General features: G+C 40.6%; 1 protein-coding gene across 3 annotated transcripts in view; it reads right to left on the minus strand.

The window, feature by feature from the left end:
- Positions 1 to 534: 534 nt before the first annotated feature.
- znf385c (zinc finger protein 385C) overlaps positions 535 to 20,221 on the minus strand; it is a 127,623-nt gene continuing 107,936 nt past the window's right edge. The window contains exons 4-10 of one of the 3 annotated variants that reach the window (XM_075454282.1): positions 19,609 to 19,719; positions 16,536 to 16,743; positions 8,890 to 9,258; positions 8,549 to 8,736; positions 7,205 to 7,303; positions 6,591 to 6,680; positions 535 to 3,811 (exon numbers count right to left, since the gene is read on the minus strand). In XM_075454282.1, the coding sequence (XP_075310397.1) occupies positions 3,581 to 3,811; positions 6,591 to 6,680; positions 7,205 to 7,303; positions 8,549 to 8,736; positions 8,890 to 9,258; positions 16,536 to 16,743; positions 19,609 to 19,719 (1,296 nt within the window). In that variant the 3' untranslated portion in view covers positions 535 to 3,580. Of the gene's footprint in view, positions 3,812 to 4,022; positions 4,475 to 6,590; positions 6,681 to 7,204; positions 7,304 to 8,548; positions 8,737 to 8,889; positions 9,259 to 16,535; positions 16,744 to 19,608; positions 19,720 to 20,221 lie in introns of those variants that run through there. The other 2 variants (XM_075454284.1, XM_075454283.1) reach the window with 2 other exon arrangements.

Genomic DNA, 20,221 nt, shown 5'->3' on the forward strand with positions numbered 1-20,221 from the left:
AGTATATTTTCCTTTGGCCATGTAGCCATCCAAATGTTCTTTGCACCCTTTTGAAGACTATGTGACCACTATCTTTTGATCCCCCAAAGAAAGGGGCTCCCTGACAGAGTGCAAAAAAGACGAAAAGCTTGGATGAGGAATTTGGACTTGGCCACAGTGCCATGAGCTCATTTCCATTTGCTACTACCTTTGTCAGCTTAACATCTGTCCAGTTGTCACTGGTAGCTCTGGAAAAGGTTGGAAATTATTAGCTGTAGGTTGCCACATGACCAGACTCAGAAACCAGCATGTGTGGACTTGTACAAATAAATCCAGTTTCTATGCTCAGCTCCTAATATTTCCTTTAAAAAATGGTTTGTGTTTCAATTGTTCAAAATAAAAACCTGAATCAAAGACTAGAAGTGAAATCTAGCTCTTTGTAAGTGCAGGATAAACAATCCCGCCTTCGCAGTTCATTATCTAACCATTTGCTTCAGTGTTCTCACACAACCTAACACACATTGTTATCTGAATTTCAGTTCAGTCCTCTGGGATATTGCTTTTCATTTTTACCTATGAAACACACACATTAACACACACACACACACAAATAATTACATAGTTATTAAAAACATTTTGTACAAGTTCTAAAAGCTTTATTTTCCAAAATCCATCCCTTTTTCTCTCTAATGTACAGCACTGCAAGTATTTCTTTTTTCATCAATCCATCCAAGCGTACAGTGTTTGCTGCTCTCTGGAGCTATGGAGGAATACCCTGAATGGATGGTTATGTCAGCTTTTGCTCAACCTGTCACCCCTGAGAAGGCCTGGTTCATTTGACTTTAGGATATTGTCTAAAAGGCCTTGAATTACATAATTAATTCAGTCACTGTCAACAAGGAGAAAAAAAAAATGTTTTAAATATTTTCTCTTGTACTTAAAAAAAGATGTTAATAAAACCATGTAAATAAACAAACAAACAAAAAAAAAAGAAAGCAAAGCAATATTCCTCTCCCTGTCTGCACACACAGCCAACCATAACATTGTCTACTCTCTACTACGATAGCAGTTCATTATGATACAGATAACGATAGCAACTCTGGTAAAATCTCTATAAATACTCTAGGATTTCTACATATAATCTGCCTTCTCTAGATTATTCATTTCAAGAAAAAGTTTTTCAAGGTCAGAGTTCCCACTGAGCAATAGAAACAAACAAATAGTGAAGATTAAAGGCCGGCTGGTTCACTGAGTAGTGCGACTGGGGAGAATGACATGAGTATGGCAGGGACACCCGGTGGCTTTACCTACCCAGAAAGGCATGGGACATAAAATGCACATCAGATGAAAGGTCTTGTTGAAGCACTAGTACTGGATCGCAGTTACAAGGTTTTCACGACAGATGGCACTGCTGCGTCACACACAATTACACACATTGTACAGATGCAAGGGTTTGCTCCATTACTGTAATTTAAGAGAATATGATTTGGTATGGCTTTTGAAGGGAGGATGATTCGTGTGCTCCAAGTTCTTTGGAGACCTCACCAAGAGTTCATCTTGGTCTAAGGAAGGGTGAATGTCAGCAGATTTCCTGCTTTGGAGGGGTTAGTCGGCACATGAGAACAAACAGCAAAATGACAGTTGATGCTGCACTTGTGACACTTCCAAATAGCTTGTCTCTGATATAACATTGTTTTGCTCAGTGGAAGTCATCCAAGGGTTCTAGTGCTCCACTAAAAAGTGAAGCGTCAAAGTCATATGGCGCTTGAAGCACCCTCTCTGCAGTGCAGGAGCCAGTTAAAATGGAACGTCTCAGCTCACAGTCACAACGTGTGCAGACCGGCCATGAGCATCAAGCATCAAGCATCAAGGGCAGCACCGGGAAAACCTATTATTTCAGCTGACTCTTCACTAACAAATCAGAGTTGGCCCTTAGCTGGGATGGGGTACATACGACATTGTTACAGGAGTTTACTGTAGAGAATAGATAAAGCCATTGAAACACCAAAAATACATCATAAACATAAATATATTGAATGTATTGCTTTAACTGTGAGACTTAGTCATAGATAAACCATAATGTTATCATTCTCACCTGAATTTTTTTTTCTTTTTTCCAAAGCACAATTCTCATTGGAATTGACAAGGGATTGTAAAACATACACCTACGGCAAATAAAAGATGAACATCAACACAATTTTCATTGCTTTTGCAGGTAAATCAGTTTTAAGGTGCTTTTAATGTGGTTGCCATGGCACTGTGCTTTGTTCCCTCCCACGCTGCATGCAGACACTGCAACAGGATGTCAATCAAATTCTGGCTGAGCAGCCTTCCCACCCACTGCCATCCAAACTTTTTATCAAGCTCTGAAATCCCATCAAGTCTTCATTGTGTTTTCATTCCGTGTGTGATTGTGTGTGTGTTGTGAGGAGCGCTTTCCCCACTCCTCATCAGCTCATGCTGAGATAATGCCAGAGAAAATCAAGGGCAACGGCGAGGTGATGACAGTGAAGGAAAAGGGAAAAACAGCAGTCAGGATGGGAAGGAAACAATGGCATTTTGGAGTGTAAGACATCCGTAGCTGCAAAAATGTTTTCATGCCTCCAGCTCGGCAAGAACATGATGTTCAAGATGCATTGCATGAATGATGCACTGGAGCAAGAAATCATTCTGAAGACAGATTTGTAAACTGAAACAAAGTAAAGTTGACAAGCTGATCTTTTCTGGACCTTTGGGAGTGCTTAATCCTGGGGTAAAAAGGGCAAAAAGGAAAAATGCTGGAGGGCGATGACAGTGGCTGTGACTCAGAAAGAAAAAGACACATTTTAAGTAAGAGTGCTCGGTGAACTGGGGTGGGAGAGCAGAACGATGTTAATGTAACTTTAGCACGAAGACATACTAGCATGTAGTTACAGATCCACATACCTCTCACAATAAGGAGTCACTCTTGTCCTTCAGCTGCTTTAAGTTAAGACGGGGTTATTGTGCATGAAGTCTTTCTTTTTCTTTTTCTACTGTATCCACAATGCCATGTGACAGCATCTTTTATGCTTGTCAGATGAAAACACTGATGAGTGAGACTGACTTGTGCAGCCGTACAGGTATGGCTTGGGTTCAGCTGCTTTAATGACCTACGCTGACTGTTCATCATACCTCCAAACACATTAGTTAAAAACTATTTAAATAGCATCAATTAAAGGGACCTTATTTTGTGGCAACCACACTAAACATACATCTAGACACTTTTTTTCTATAATAAATTACACAATTATATCCATAATTTAAACCATGTTGACCCATGAAATGGCTATAAAAGCGGCCTCATTGCAGCAGTCACTGTCTGGAGGCCTATCCTGCTCCTTAGGTCATTATAAGAGGAGCAGAAAGAAGGCATGATGGGGGATCTTGGCCTTTATGATAAGAACAGCTCAAAGGCCATCAGGCCTGGTGAGCAGCAGGACTTGTGCACTCTTTCCATTTTAAGTCAGGTGGGCTGCATAGTTTGTGTGTGGCCTCTTTGTTGTGAGGGTCACTCTAAAGGAGGGCCTTGGATTTGGTAAAGGGACAGGGGAGGAGCTCAGTTGAGAGGGTGGTTAAGTCCTTAGTAGGGGGAAAAGATGATGGGTGTGTGTGTGGCCCGCAGTGGCCCCGGGGCAGGCCGGAACAGTGTAGGGCCCAGGAATGGGGTTTGGATAAAGGTGGTGGTGCCCACCGGGTGGCGCAGAGCCAATGGGTTAGTTGCCAATGTGCACAGAGTTGGTTGGGTGAGGGGGCTGGGCAGGAAGCCAGTAGTCAAACTCTTGGTCAGCTGCTTCTGCAAGGCCAGTTTGGTCTGGAGAAGACAGGAGGGGGAACGGTGAGAAGCGAGAGAGAAACACAGTGAGGGCAGAACACAGTTACCGGGCAAACATGTTTTTCAAACATATGGATGGCCCTTTATTTAGACACTTAGCTGCAGTAGAAGAATATGCAAAACACCACTGAGCAAATTACATTTACTTCTTTTCATTCATAAAAATCAGCTAAATATCAATTTGCCCACAGGTGTCCAAAGTTGCATACAATACAGAACAGACTAAATCTAGGACGACAGCACGAACACAGCCTTTTCATCATTCAATTGCAGCTCTAAAGCTCTCCATTGTTAAAAGGATAGTTTTGATCTTTTTAAACAATGATGAAATGCTTCACTCACTGGTCATGATATTAGTGGATGACATTAGTTTAGGCCTGCCTTACACCTTATGTGAACATGTGTCCTGGCTGATCGCATCACAAGTGGACAAGTAGAGGCGTGATAGACTCACGAAGGATTAATAAACACATTTAGATCTGAACTTGGCTTGGGCCACAATCAGAGGTTGTCTGGAACACATGTGGCGACATTCTTATAACAGTATGATCGCAACTGTGTCCACACGAAAGGACCACCTACTCACGTGACTTTCCCACAGGCGATGGAGTTTCCAATTGCACGATTTCTCACTCGTCCGGCCTTTTAAAAAAATACATTCTGTGAACAGCAGCATCTAAACTCAGAATGTGTGGTTCATAGTAAATCTCCTGCTCGTCTTTTATGTTAATTCCTGCTGCGACGGTGAGCAAAGCAGCTGTGAAAGCAGCATCAAAGCTCTTTTAGTTGCCTTTTAATGAATATTTAGAGCCGAGTTGCAGAAAAAACTTCTCTCCAAAAGGGAGGCACTGATTATACTAAATGATCCAAACAGCAAAAGCAGATGTTATGAAGCAAAAGGACTGATTCTATACTGGTGCCTGACATTGCAATTAAAGTTAAAGTGTTGGATTGATGTACTGTAAAAATCAGATATCAGATCAGATGACAAATAACTGACAGCGAATCGATAAGTCAGCTGTCATATTAACCGTTGGTAGGTGTACCATATATAGACTCAGTGCTGAATTAGCACTAGATATTCAGCGGAGGGGATTTGTGAAATATCAAATCTAGTTGATCTGTACAGTATGCCACCAAAGAAGTTTTTTTTTACAGTAAAACCAACAGTAGGTTATGTGTTGCATTACCATAGGATTTATACATTCAGTTGTGGATGCAAAATAGACACATTTTCACATCCCAGTTTGCTAAAGGCCATTCTACAATGCTGACACTGGATCTACAATAGTTAGTTTAGTCTATTTATCTGAGTATAAGCTATTAAACTAATTAAATTAATTCTAATGAGACACATGTACATGTTGAGCTGTCAAGACATAAAGGGCAGACATGTAACTTACTAATTTGCACTTCTTCTGTAGCATTTGTTTTAAATGCCACCACATTTGTGCTTTTTGTCATAATAATTTAAGACTTTCCTTTAGTCTGCACTTCTTATGAACGGAGTTCAGTTTCTATTCACTGCAGTTTGTGCATTTTTGGTTAGCTGAGCTCTGCACAAACTAGTTATTTTATGCTCCTTTAACTTCTCTCATATCCATCAGAAAACTGAATTTATTGAAATGTAATTGTGACTGGTGAATCTGAAACATGTTTATGTTTGAATAATGACACAGTTTAGGCCAAGGGATGTATCTGTGTGGCTGTGATATTACAGGGACATCAGAGAACCCACCGATGTTCTGTTTTTGCTCAGCTGACAGCTGACTTTGTGATTTAGTCTTCGTGTTTATTTGCATGTAAAGCAGTTAACTGAGATCCGATCCTAATCATGACACACCTGTGGATGCATTTTAGTGCAAGGTGTGGACAAACAAGTTTAGAACTGTCCACTTCTGATCAGAGCACCCAGGACACATGACAATTCCAGCTCTGAAAAGCCTCTGAAGTGAGAGATTATTTACCCTATCTATCAGTACTTGGGATGTGCATGGAAAATGTATTTATTCGACTTTTTTTTTTAAGCATTTTTCTTGCATGAAAAAGAAAAATGAGATTACCTGCATACCACACAAACTGGTGTTTCCTAGTCACATATTGATCAAGAGGCCGTTTTACAACCCACCTCCACCCAAACTCTTATTTTTCATTTTGTGCTTGACTAAATCAATGACAATGTCATATCTGTTACTGCCGTCTGCTCTGTTTGTTTACCCAAGAGGGTGTTTTCTGCTGCCCTTCCTGCCTTCGGCTTTCTATGTATACATGTGGAAGAGCAGGGAAGTCCCAGAACTCAGCCATATAGCTATAAATGATTGCAAATGGAAAAAATATCTTTGACTAAAGATTATTTCTGAATTCACCAAGATATGCAAAGAATTCATTTTTTCAACCAAGATCCCATATTTTCTAATACAAGACTTGTCCCTTTGAACTGGTAAATATACCTCAGGAGTTTCATGCTTATCAAGGGGACAGATGTGCTGTGAGTCATGCAACATTTTCTTTTTTTTTTTTAACAGGAAAACTAAATTATTTTTCATAGATAGTATTTTAGCCACGATTTTGTAGCTCTATTGGAATCCCCATCAGTGAGTAAACTGCAGAAAACAAAATCAGAGCTAACCCCTTAATGTAAACATGATTTCTTCATCATCCCTGCTCAGTCCCCTGCCCAAAGCCAGGCCTAAAGCTAAGCCAGCTGAAGCTCTCGTCCTCCAATCCAACCCCAGTCTCAGCCTCTCCTGCCACTGACCTGCGAGGAGATGGAGGTGAAGTTGTACTGGGTGAAGGCTTTCTTCATTGCAGACACAGCCACACCTGCATAGCCACTCCATCTCACGCTCTGTAGGATGGAGGGGGAGGAGGAAGAGGATAAGGAGAGATGGGATAGGTGTATATATGACAGGAGTAGGCAAGTGATTAATCTGGAGTGCTGATTCAGGCTGCTGTTGTCAAAGCTGGACAGTGTGGAGAGCAGGACTAATTTAGATCAGTCTGAGGGGACTCACGGAGTGTAAAAGTGTGTTTAACCTCTATGACAGTACAGACACACAAGTTTGCTGCCTGACCACAATGTATTGTAAAAAGACCAAGTGATATAATCTTTATTCTTTTTTTACAGTATGTTGATCAAGACTGGGATGAAATAAGTTAACTGCAACAAAAATAATTAGAAATTAGTAAAAAAGAAACCCCACAAAGTTCAAAAGCATTAGTTTACAAGTCATACATAATTTATTCCAGTTCTGGCATAAAACGCTGTGAGAAAAGGGCAATTATCTTTTTGTTGTCTTCCTTGAGTATCTGTATGCATGTATATTTGCGTGACAGTGCTTTGTTTGTCTGTGTTTGTGTGCAGAGACTTACCGCTAAGCTGGAGCTTGGCTGGCTCTTGCTGTGGGGGGTAAATTTGGGTTTGGGTGGTTTTCCGGCCAGCCTATCCTTGTGCCTTCTGCTATTCATGTGCTGCAGACACCAGCAAAAAAGCCATTACAAAGCTAACAAGCATCAGTTGTAGCACAGCGTAGCACAACTTCAAATGTTGTCAGCCAAATTAATAATGGATTCACTCCAAAGTGCACAGAAATGACATCGCACTACTTTCTCAGGTTGCCGCACTCCTTTGTTGGCTGCTGTTCTTACAGGCTTTTGTCCTCACAGGTTAAAGGATGTTTAAATACGACTGGTGGAATGCATTTAAGGCTAAAGCAGCCTGGGTCATTTCCACATTCCACTCCAGCATAGACAATATCCTGACAAAAGTTGTAGAATTAAATGGACATCAAAAGCAAGAAATTACTCCCTTAAACTGGTTTGAAGCTGGTATGGAGAATAAACACAGGAAGTATTGTAGCTTACAATACTAAGTGGCTCCCTGAATAGTTAATTAAAGCATTAGATGATGTCTGTTGAGGGTTGAAATATAGCAGTTTGAGTGTGTTCTAAACTCAAATTCGGTCTTCAATGGCTTCATTCATGTGGGTGTAAATGAAACTGCTGCTTTGATTTAAGCTCACATACACCTCCTCCATCAAAGTGAGGCCAAAATTGTCTCTTTAAAATCTCATCATTCATATTTATCCCTTCGATACACATCATTCTGGTTAACTTTAATGCAATATGCTACAGATCAAAATGCGCTCTGGGTTGCATATGTAATATCAATCTCCTGGTGTCTAAGGTAATTGCTAACTATCTCTGAGCAGCTCTGTTTTCTGATTAATTCTGCGACCACATCATCTCTCCGTGGGGCTGAGGTAATTGTGTGCAACATTTTCCTCCACTGCGTGTCAGGATCGGACTGGAGTGCTTTTCCCTGCAGAGTCAACATCACTTCTACGCCCTTTTGAACAAAATCCTATCAGGTTAGCAACGCTCTCACTTGGTATGCCTTGACAAATCTGAAGGACCTCCCCAAGCCCCATATTCCCTCCTCATCTTTCATGTTGTACAGCACAAGAGAGACAGAGAAGTCTCAGAGTGTTAAGTCTTTTTCTTTCCCCACTCTTGTACTTTACATCACAAAACTTCTGAGGCTGCTGCGATGGTGAAGTTCAATAAGATAACTCTAATCTGTAGTATATTGCAATTTTGCTGTCAAATATTTCTCTCAAACCAACCATTCATTCATACCAATACTTGTTGTATGTGTAAAGTTTACAGATGTAATTGTATATAAAGATCTATACCTTCTAAGGTAAATCATTTTACCTGGCTCAGCTGGGTCTCAGAGTTCACAAAGATCTCACACACTTCACACTGGAAGTTCTTGCTGGGCACCCCAACGCTACCTTTGCTGCCCAGCCGCTTGCTCTTGCAGCTGGTTCGAGCTGCCATCACTTTTCCCCGGCGACGTGGCAGAACACTGTGACCCTCCAGCATCAGTTTGTGCTTTGTACCTGAAGGAAAGAACAGAAAATTGAACAAAGAAATGTACTGTGCAAAATAAATACAAGGGGATTCCTCTGAGGCCCAAAAATACAGCAAATGTAAGAATTCGGTTTGAAAGAGGAAAGCACATACAGTATGTCAGTGTCGCACTATGCTCCTACCGCTGTTATGTGCTTCCAGTTGGGAGAGAGAGTTGACTGTTACTTTACAAACAGGACAATGGAGGTGAGTTTTACTCTTCTTGGGGTCTTTGTCGTCATCTGTGTGTGTCTCCTCGTTTGCGTCTTCGCCGCTGCCTGACTCATTGGTTGGACCCACAGCCTCTACAGTCTCTGCCATTTCTGGCACTTCCGGGGCACTGGTGTCTGACGCCGTCTCAGAAAGATGAGAGGAAGGCGAAATCTGAGGAGGGGAAAGCGTGACCAGCTCCACAGATGAAATCTCAGATACTGGCGTCAGCATTGCTGAGCTTCTGGGACTCTCCTCGAGCTTCCCCTCCAGGATGGTTGGTTCCAGATCAGATTGAAGACCTGGATAAAAATAAAAAGATAAGAGAGAAAATCATCAAATGTGATTTATTTAAAACAAAAGTATTTTTTTTATTTTTTTTTAAACCACAAGTTAACACAATTTCCTGAGGTGTTAAATAAATCTTTGGACATGCTTTGGTCAAAATACCACAGAGATGCAGCACAACGGTTCCCTTTTATATAGTGAATTTACTCCTCTTTTCAGAACGACCAGTTTTAGGCCATTTAGGGCTAAAAGGGCATTTAGGGCTTGGGGAGACCCACTTGACTCCCCTCCATCAGTCTAGTTTTTTAATACCATCTTACTGCTGTCAGTGTAAGTGTGATTATGTTCAGCTTCTGGTCAGTTGAGAGACAAGTTGGGCACATGCTAGTTTGAAGCAGCTGGCCTGCACCAAAGGAGAAAAAGGGTGGTAATGTTACATGCAAAAATGAAAAAACAATAAGTAATCAGCTGACACGGAGAAAAAGACTTCTGGAGCTCAACAGAGAAATAGTTTAACATTACTAGCCGTACATTAAAACTTTAACAGCAACTCACTCATAAACTTTTTTTTGGTTTGTCTTTTTTCTCATCGACATTCGATTTTTCACCGTTGCTGTATCCATACAGTTCTATATCTAATTTATCTTAGATTCTGGTGTTCGGACAAAGTAATCCCCTGCATGGACATGACGGTGTGATTGGTCCTCTGTCCTCCTACTGCCGTCCTTTTGTTAGGAATCTGGGTGTGATGGTTGACCCTCTGTTTAAATTTGATAAGCACATCAGCGCTGTCATCAGGCCAGCTTTTTCCAGCTGAGGACTCTTGCCAAGATTAAATCTTATCTTCCTCGGGCTGATTTTGAAAGAGCAATCCACGCATTTATAACATCGCGTTTGGATTATTGTAATTCTTTATATATAGGGTTGGACCAGGGTTTCTCTCCAGCGTTTACAGGGCGTCCAAAACGCTGCAGCCCGCCTGCTGACCAAAACAAAAAGGCGTGAATCAATCACCCCAGTCTTGTGCGCCCTTCATTGGCTCCCTGTCGGCTTTCGGGTCAAATTTAAGGTTTTATTGATTGTTTTTAAGTGTTTAAACTCCATGGGCCCATCTTATTTAAGTGAGCTGCTGCAGCCCTACACTCCACTCAGAACACTGAGGTCAGCTGACCAGCTCCTGTTGGCTGTTCCCAAAGCCAGGCTAAAGACCAGAGGTGATAGAGCCTTCTCTGTGGCAGCACCCAGACTGTGGAACAGCCTCCCATTGTCTGTTAGATCCTCTCAGTCTTTAGGCCAGTTCAAATCTGGACTGAAAACACATCTCTTTTCCCTGGCCTTCCATAGCTGAAATGGAGTTTCACCTTGGCTTGGTACTTTTATTGTTATTGTTATTTTATTGCTAATTTTATCTCATATTTTATTTTTATCTGTGTTGAAAGTCATTCCTATTGATTTTATTGATGACTCGCGTGATGCAGTTGCTGTTGTGAAGCACTTTGGTCAGCTGAGGCTGTTTTAAGTGTGCTATAGAAATAAACTTTGAATTGAATTGAATTATCTTCAAAGAAACAATAAAACGTTTTTGTGGAAAAACATCAAACACAAGAATTTAACAAAAGCCTCCATCGAACATGTCTCTGCTTTGTAATTCTTGATTTCTGTTTGTGTAAATCCCAGCATATGCGGGACATGTGGAGGTCTCCCAGTTTAAAGGAAAGAGCTCCGCTGAGCAACAGTTAATACATTTCCATCTATATTGAAATAATCCATCAGTTAGTATTTATCTTTGAGTAAAACATGGGATGTCATGTTAAGAGTAGCTTAATGGTATTTTCATTTAGTTTAGGGAAGTAAATATCATCAGTCACATCCCTACCCTCTTTCAGTCTCATTCACTATTCAAATATCAAATGGACCTGGAGTCTCAGTCAGTATAAACAAACCAATCGACTGTCGGGCCCTGCCGATAAGTTACTGGAGTTCCATTACACATCCCTCCTTCACCCCATTGTCCTCCCATGGGAATCACTAACATTTCACTGAGGAGCGCTGTGCGCTATGCTTACTGAATATCTCCATTTCATTTAGAGAGCTTTCTCCTTGCACACACACACACTGCTCACCTCAGTGCAATCGTCTCCATTGATTTTTCCTTTTATGCCCTGGAGTAAATTCATCATTGGAGATAAGGGTCTTCCTTTCTCATTCCCGCCCAGGTAAAAGAAACTATATAGGAGCAAGATTAGTCAGTCCCCTTGCTGTAATGAGAGTGACCCTTGAGAGATTTGAGCTCCTTTCTAGAGGAGGGTCGGGGGGGTAGGTATGATCCTGAATACATGTGAAAGACGGGGCCACCTGAGAAGTCCCTGGTGGGGAGTGATTTTTATCAGTGGATTTAGAAGGAACCCTACACATAAAGACATGGAGGTTGGGGGGAATCAAGGAATCAAAGCACTCTAATATACAAGGATTTAGATCATGAAGGACCTCATTGAGAGAATCATTTGAAATATCCCAGCTGAAGTTCTGGCATCTTCATTTTTGGAAATAGCATATTTCAGCAAATGAAAAATCCAGAATCTTCTCTTATTTCATTGAAGGGATAACTCCGTCAATTGAGTTGTTAAAAAATAAAAATCTATGAATCTGTCTCTGTATTACATGCTTTTGTTTACTTTTCACTGTGTTTGAAACAGGAACTGAATGTGACCGTGTGCTGGTAAAAATATACAGCTGAAAGGCAAAAACGGAAACCTCCCAAATGTGTGCAGATCTTTTTTGAGACCTTACTGTGTGGACAAAACAAACAATTTCAAGATGAAGAACTGTGACAGGCAGGATTTCTTTTGATTAATGCCATGACTTTTGCTGTCTTGCCTCCTTTCTCTCCCCGTCTGTGGTCCTATTTCACTGCTGACCATCTACATGAGTGCTGCAGAGACTGCCACCAAAATGGGCAGAACTGTCAAAACCAAGGATGTCATACTGGCAACAGGCCCTCTGTGGAGTAGAACTACACACGAGCAAATAAAAGGACATTTGGATCAGTGTTATGCAGGCAGTGATCAGCTCTCTTTCACATGAAAATAATCAAATGTTTGTCTTAAAACATCCAGACAACTATGACAACTTTTTTTAAAGTGGAAACTCATCTTAAGAAATCCCTGCTCAATTGACTCATCGACCTAGAACTTTGACCACAGCCTAATTGCAAGAAAATGCGAATATTGGGCTCATTAAACACACAGTTGCCTGCGCATTTGCACCCTGAGCACTTGATTTAGTACACAAGCACTGATCCAAGGTAGCCTCAGAACATAAACAACTTCCCTGGGGAAAAATCCTTGCTTTAAATCATCATTACTGTGGTGACAGTAGAGTCCCTGTGAAGATGGCTTCAACAGCAGAGTCAATCAAAGCTGAGGCTGATTGATGCTTGCCATGATTGATGGGGGCTCTTGGCGCCAGCCTGGTGCTCTCTTGCTTGCTAACTCACTGTCCTTTGTTAGTCTGAGACATGCTTTATAAGAATCGATCTGTCTGTTTGTTTGACTGGAAAGTTAGTCTCTACTCATTCCGTCTCTTTCCTGTATGCATGAATCGTTGTGGTACCTGACAGAATATCTATGAAAAGCCTGATATTTTTTTGCAGTAGGCTTAAAAAAAATAGGACAAAAAATTTAAAATATTTGAATATGGATATAGGAGACACTTGGTAGTAGACTGAAAGAGTCAACATCCAAATGATGACAAAATATAATGTTAATGTCATTTTCCTTCCAAGTTAGAAATTTAAATATCACATCACTATCAATAGAAAAATCTTTTAGACACAAAAATTCTTAATTTTATAATGGATGAAAATATATTTCTTCCTTAATGTTAGGAGACCTCTGCTGCCATGATTATAATAGTAACCCCTAAGATAGAAGGTAATGCTATCCATTCCATCCTCCTATGGACTTTGCTACATAACATCATCACACTAGTTCCTCTTTTTCGCCTGATGGATAACATTTACACTTCTTAACATTGCTGCAGAGTCTTGTTACTTGAACTTTAACAAATGTTTTGGACCATTTGCTGACATACTGGTTTTCTGAGGAGGAAACTGTCAAATATAGTGCACTTGACAATATATAGGATATCCCCACTGGTTTAGCAGTTAATCTGGTACTGGATTTCTTTACCCTGATTTTATGAACTCTGTCCTATTGCTATGAGATTTCTATCTTTTGCTTGTTACTCTTGGTAAAGCTGTGTAAAGCCTTAAATCTTGATTACCCAGTCAGTTTTATAATGGTAATGGCCAACATATATATAATTGCTGCTATCAATCTCCCAATGTTGGAGATCTTCAGTAAGACTTGCGGGTTTGTTATGCTCTGTACAATTTTTAGAGTTACAAAAAAAGAAAAGAGCACAATGCAAAGCTTTAGAGCAACCAAGGTTTCAGACATAAGCTTCCAAGGTATATGCATTCTTCAAAATCAGTCAAGAAAGGCTGGATTACACAAATTAACCTGAAGTACCCTGACTCCGGAAACTTTAAAAAGACTCCTCCATGTAGCTGCCAAACACTCTGAAAATCAACAAAGAAAGGCTATAATGAGACAGTGTTTTTAGGTAGTTGTTTACTCATTTAGTCAGTAATGACATTTATAAATGATAGTTAACAGCAACCAAGTTTATCTGTGAAAATCTAAAAGACTACTTTTGAAGATAACTGCTCACAGGATAGATAAAACATCAAATCAAAACTTTTTCTCTAACACCTGCAGGTAGATTTAGATGACTGTGCAGCCACAATCATTATTATTATTATTCAGAGTCAGAGGAAAACCATTCCTACGTCCTCATCATAAACTCAATATTCAAAGTTTGTAAATGAACATCTACGTAAGCCTGATACAGTAGACACCAAGCCCTGATTAACTGGACTGATAAAGTCCAAACACTTTTAGGACGCAAATGTCATTAAAAGAACATCTCTCCAGCTGGTAAGCACAGAAATGGATCAATCATGCTTTGGGCTTCATTTGCAGCCACTGGGACTGGGAACATTTCATTGGTATATAAAGGAATCTGCTCAATTAAATACCAGCAAATTCTAAAAGCAAACCTCAGTCTCTCTGTATAATAGCTGAAGATGATAAGAGGAGGACATCTGAAGCATGAACATGATCCTAAACGTAGCTTACAACAAATTACCTAAAGAGGTGCAAGCTGAAAGTTCTGCCAAAGTACCTTGCCCTAAACATCAGCATTTGAATTTTATTTTAAATGTTAATTCTATGGGAAAAAATATTGTCTAAAAATACGTCGGTATTTCACCCTCATGCCTTCAGGAAATCAGGTTATGTTTAACTTAAATTTTACACTTGCAGCTTGGAAAACAATTTGTGATCAGAGTGAACTTGGAACTCCATTCAGTGCCCCACATTAACACAGTGGTGTATGAATAGTAGCTGCATCCTGTGTTTAAATATGTATTAATAGGTATTCTAATGGAGCTTAGGAGGCTGACCTTTTGGTACCATGAGAATTGAGTTTATTCTAAGCCAGACGGTCAGCATGCTTAAAGGAACATCTGACAGGTGTGTTATTGGTTTCTAATGGCAGACAATGTGGGCATTACCCTCCGACAGCTCCGCACCTGTCTTCAGCAGACATAATTCATTTAATAGAGTGTTAATTTGGGGTGCTATTTCATTACAGTTTGGCATTGTGGTGCATGCTAGCACTGGCTCGCACTGCTGCATTTCAATTTCACATTGGGCCAATCACACAATTGTGCTTATTAAAGAGTGCTCCTCCGTACAAAATTGCCTTGGAACTACAGAATTATTCACAGCATAAAAACTGGTTATGACTTATCTACTTTCTCTCTTCACTGACCCCCCCTTTAACGCTCTCTCTCACATTCGTTGCTCTCTCCCGCATTCATTTCATCTTATCTTTCATTTTCAACTCATCTCGTTTCGTCTCTGCTACTGCTTTCCTCTTTCAGGGCTGTTACAACTGTGGAATATTAAAATTAGATTTGATGAGAGCGTTATCAGACTCCCGGTCTTTTGTCCACTTTCTCCCCTTTGAAGGAAACTCTTGGCGTTTAAGGCAAAAAAGTGTGTATCTGTGTGTCCTTGTGTGAACATGTCTGTCTGGGAGATAAATTGTCTCTCCTCTCTCCAAGTACCTTCATATCTCCTCTCTGATATTCCTTCTTGCATCCAAGTACATTCGGAAATTCTGCTAAGATAATGTTCCTCTCTGGGGCAGGGAGGGAACTTAAAAAAAAGTAGAAGAAAGAGAGGAAAAAAACTGCACTACCCCTTCTCCATTCCTGTCACCTCAGACGGATAAAGGAAAAGTCTGGACCCGAGTCCACGAGTGCAACATGAGATGGTAATGGTCTTACTCTGCAGTCAAAATGTTGCTGAGGCAATTCATGCTCTCTGAGCTAAAGTTGGAGCTGTGGAAAAGTCAACATTTATTTTTTGCTGAATGAAAAATGCACCCCTCTTCTTTAACCAGAAGTTAAATGTCAATATTTGTACCACAAAAGTGAAAATATTTTCCTTTGAATTCTTCAACTTTGAATTTTTATCTGACATCCCATTTAATGGAATCTCTCACCACTGCGCTCTCACTCTACTCAGCCAGCACTTTGTGCCCTTCTTTCATGTTGCACGAATGCAGCCACTTTGGTATTGCCACTGTCCTCTCATTCTAACTCAAATAGGACAGAGCAGAGGGACGAATGGGGAGTAAAGCAATGGAAACCACGAGGTAAAAGGAGGTAAGAAAAAAGAAAAGACACCAGTGTGCCTCCAATCGATCTCAGTCCCCCAGATTATTCACCAAACATCCCATTCTCAGACTTCCTGCAGTCCCACAACTTTGGAGCCTTTCATCTATCACAAGGCAAAGGGACAGAAGGCCAAGTGAGAGAAGATGTGGGGGAAAGAATGTGAGTTTCAGTTGCTGATGTCTTAATGCACAGAGACACACGGGGGATAGAAAGGCGTGAGGGTGAGGGATAAGGTGCAGAGAAGATGTAGTCTCAAGGTGTAACACAATGGAGCAGAGAAGAGATAGGGGCAGCCAAGATATAAAGGAGGAGGACAACAATGTGAGAGGGGGACTCATTGCAAGGCTTAAAAAAAGATCTGATGGCGCAGAAGAGGGAATTAGAAGAACAAAAGCGTGATAAAGTGATCATCAGGAAGAGAAAGAGGGGTGGTCAAAGATGAGTTACGTATAGCACACAGTCTCTCTCCTCTACACTTACTTGTTCCCTCTGCTAAACTTGTATCCATAAGTGCAGGAAGAGCTGCCTCAGATGTCGATGTCTTGCTTCTGTCTCGTTCTCGGTCTCGGTCCCTCTCCCTCCCTGAGGATGAGGCCTCCCCGGCTCGTCGCTGCCTGTTCTTCTGGGCCTCCATGGCTTTAAGTTTCCGGGCATGCTTGTGGCCTTTATAGTGGGCCTCTGCTTGGTTCTGTGGGAAAATGAGAAGAAAAAAAAAACAGGTAAAAGGAAGAAGAGGAGAATGCACTATCTGCTGGAAAGACTGGAGCCAACTTGCAATAAAGGTTAAAACGGACGCCTGAATATTCACTCTCTTGCAGGCATCTAGAGGCGAGTCTGTTTCCACCTGATAACAGCGCTGGCACACTGGGAGGCCAGAGGTATAATTGCATGTGTAATATGTAACAAGGGAGAGGATTTCATCTCCACAACTACCCTATTAATGAACACTGTGAGAGTCAGCCTCTGCAAAAGCCAGACACATTTGGCAATACATACTAATGTTACACACATTTGAGCACTCATAGGCACACAAACCAGACAAAACACATTCTGACTGACTGCTCTGCAGAAATAAAGACAAATTTCCCTCTCGCTGGAATCCGATTTACCTTCACATTCTCACCACTCTCATGACCCTGTTCAATCTGAGAACAAAGGCTATGTTGTCAGAGCAAGCATGGATACATAAGAAAAGCAGAAAAATCAATACACAGATCACTCATTAGAAGCTTAAAACGTTCTCTGGGAATCTCATCAGCTACTGATCAGGATGAAACACACAAGAAGCAAAAAAAAAAAAAAACTCAGACACATTATGGAAAATTTATGCAAAAACTGCTACAAACTATAGGGATTATTTCGTAACGTTAGCATTTTCATACCCTCAGTATTTAGGAGGTGGATGGATACAGGATGCAGGATTAGTGAGGTTATGGTGCAGCTTTTCCCCAAAGACAGTAAACCTCCTTCTTGAGCTCTAACACTTCCTCAATAAATAAATCATGCAAATCCTTGGGAACTAAACAACTTGAGTACAATTTGAGTAAAGAAACTGGACAGTTCTGCGAGGGACTACTAAGAGAACAATGAATACAAGTTGAAATGAGATATGAGACATGCAAACTAAATCTTGACAAAGCTCCTCTCCTCTTCTTGATTCGTAAATCAAATGAATTACAAAATAAGAAACACTGCTGAAGTATCAGAATATCTAAAATGTGCCCTTTCTCCCCTCACAGTGGAGTGAACGCACCTAACAGGTCAGTTAGCCTTCTGTGATGAATAAAGTCATAGTTCAGAATACAGATCTGTTTCCATAAAACAATTGAGAAACTTTTTTACATTTCACTACATAGAAAATGAGCATCAGGCATGAAACATATGAAATAAGCTCTTTATTTCTTTATTATCTTTATCTTATCGTATATATATATAGCACACCTATATCTTTATTTCTAACACATGACGAATGACAGAATAAAACACGTCGCCTATTAGACAGAGAATACCTCAGTGAAATGTCCCACAGTCAGCACACTCTGGTGGAGTGATGGGCAGTGAGTTGACTAAGGCGTGGATATACTTACTTTTAACCATGTGCTCATGTTAGCAGTCGGCTCCATCTAGGGTATAATTGCTGACCAACTTGACTGTGTACTATGTCTGTTAAGGGAGGATTCCACCAGGATGCACAGTAGAGAACTCATCCCTTACAAAACTCCCAGATATGCATGATTTAAAAAAAAAATAAACTGGCAAAAACACAAGCGGTCCCAATTTCGTTGATCACGGCAGAGAAAGTGTTTGCATGAAGATTGTACGTACAACCCCTAATTTTAAGACATAGCACATCCAGTTAATCCCTAACCCGGCCCCAATTGGTCACTCAGATCTCTTCCTAACATTCAAGATATGCAAGTCACCAGTTGTCACTGGTTGCCGCCCCCCTCCCAGGAATTCAACTGCTCATTCTAAAATAATGAAAACACAGATTTTTGCTTGCAAGCGCTTTTACACATTTGACACGTTTTATTTTGCATTTCCTCCAGCAGATCACCCTGATTGTTATTCACTGGAACCTTAAAGAGCTCTTTGAGTCCATTTGTGATACTGAGCAGTAGAGTATTCTTATTTATATGAACCTTTTGAGCTTTACACATAAGTGTAAATTGCTATAATATCCGAGCAAACTGATAGAGGTCCATGAAAGAGTAAGGAAAAGTACTTAGATAAAGCTATAGTCGACCTGACACTCCTCTTTAAGTCTGGGTGTGGAGACGGGGAATAAGCTTTGCTGTAGTGGGAGAAGAGGACGTCTGTGACTCCTCTCCCCCTCAGCTCCCCGTCTCCTGTGTCTTAGACCCTCTTTGAAGATGAAGTCAAAATATGTGTATGTGTGTGTGTTTCACAGTGCCCAGACTGATGATGTCTCAAGGCTTTCTGAACTATTATCTATTTGTTTTCTATGAATATGCATGAAATGTCATTGGACTCTTGGGTGCATGTTTGAATATGTACTGCTTGTGTGTATGTGTGCTGTGGCAAGGATGGCAAAATGAAATGGGGAGCTGAAAATGCTGCCTCCTGCAGTGGCTGCTGATTGTTTCTGCACTTTGGTGATAAACGGAAGCTCATCCTGCTGTCTAATCCCTCGATCCACACACACACAGATTCCGCTGAAAAGTCTCTCTACGCATTACTGGGAATAAGAGAACACACTTTTTGTTTTAACGTATATGCATTTGCAAAAAAGGATCCACACATGCACAAAAAGATATAGCAAACAGATTTGCTTTCTATCTCTCTTTCACTCACAATTGCAGATAATAAGAGGTGAGGTAATTGCAGAGAGAGAATAATAAAAACAAGCATTCAGAGGAAAAACAGACCCAAAACACAGTTTTTCTCTGGGGGTATGCTTGTTCCCTCGTATACAGTGTTTTTATGTTTAAAATGACACAGTCTAGCATAATGTGTCTCTTTCTTATTGCTCCGCAACTTCTCAATCCTCTGTAGCAACACGGCAGCATAAAACCAATGAAGCATTTCTTACCGTGGAGTTAAAGCGCAGGTGGCAAATGTTGCAGGAGATAATCTGTTTCTTTTTGAGGGGCTGAGGGACACCAAAGGTGTGGTTGATCACTGCCTTCTGGACAGGGTCCATCTGAAAGACGGAGACAAATAACCAACAATAACAACATTAGTTCTACAAGACTTTATTTTCCAAAGAATAGGAGAAGCAACTTCCCTTTAGAGGTGAAATTATTTCACATCGAGCCAAGACTCAATCTTCAGTGTGACAATACTTTTATGAATTCTATCAAATAAATCAGGAAACAAATGCAATCACATCCTGTTGATGAAACTTTAACTGAAAAGATTACTTTGACTATTAGTGATTGGTCTCAGAATTAAAGTCTTTGGAAAACAAGGTCAGAGAAACACAATTTCATCCTCTCTATCTGTTGATATGTGGAGTTGCACCGTCAGAAAGCCAATGAGCATAAGTTGCCTTATGTTATGTAGATATCTCGGTCCACAGCTGTTAAGTGACAAAATTAGTTTGCATTTGTGATTTCATATCCAGGCAGTTTTATTTGGTCAGTTATGCCCACAGAGTATAAGAACAGAAGTTATTGCTTGCTTTTCACCATTCTAAAACCTTT

The sequence above is a fragment of the Odontesthes bonariensis genome, chromosome 21 (genome assembly GCF_027942865.1).
Source record: "Odontesthes bonariensis isolate fOdoBon6 chromosome 21, fOdoBon6.hap1, whole genome shotgun sequence".
Classification (NCBI taxonomy): Eukaryota; Metazoa; Chordata; class Actinopteri; order Atheriniformes; family Atherinopsidae; genus Odontesthes; species Odontesthes bonariensis.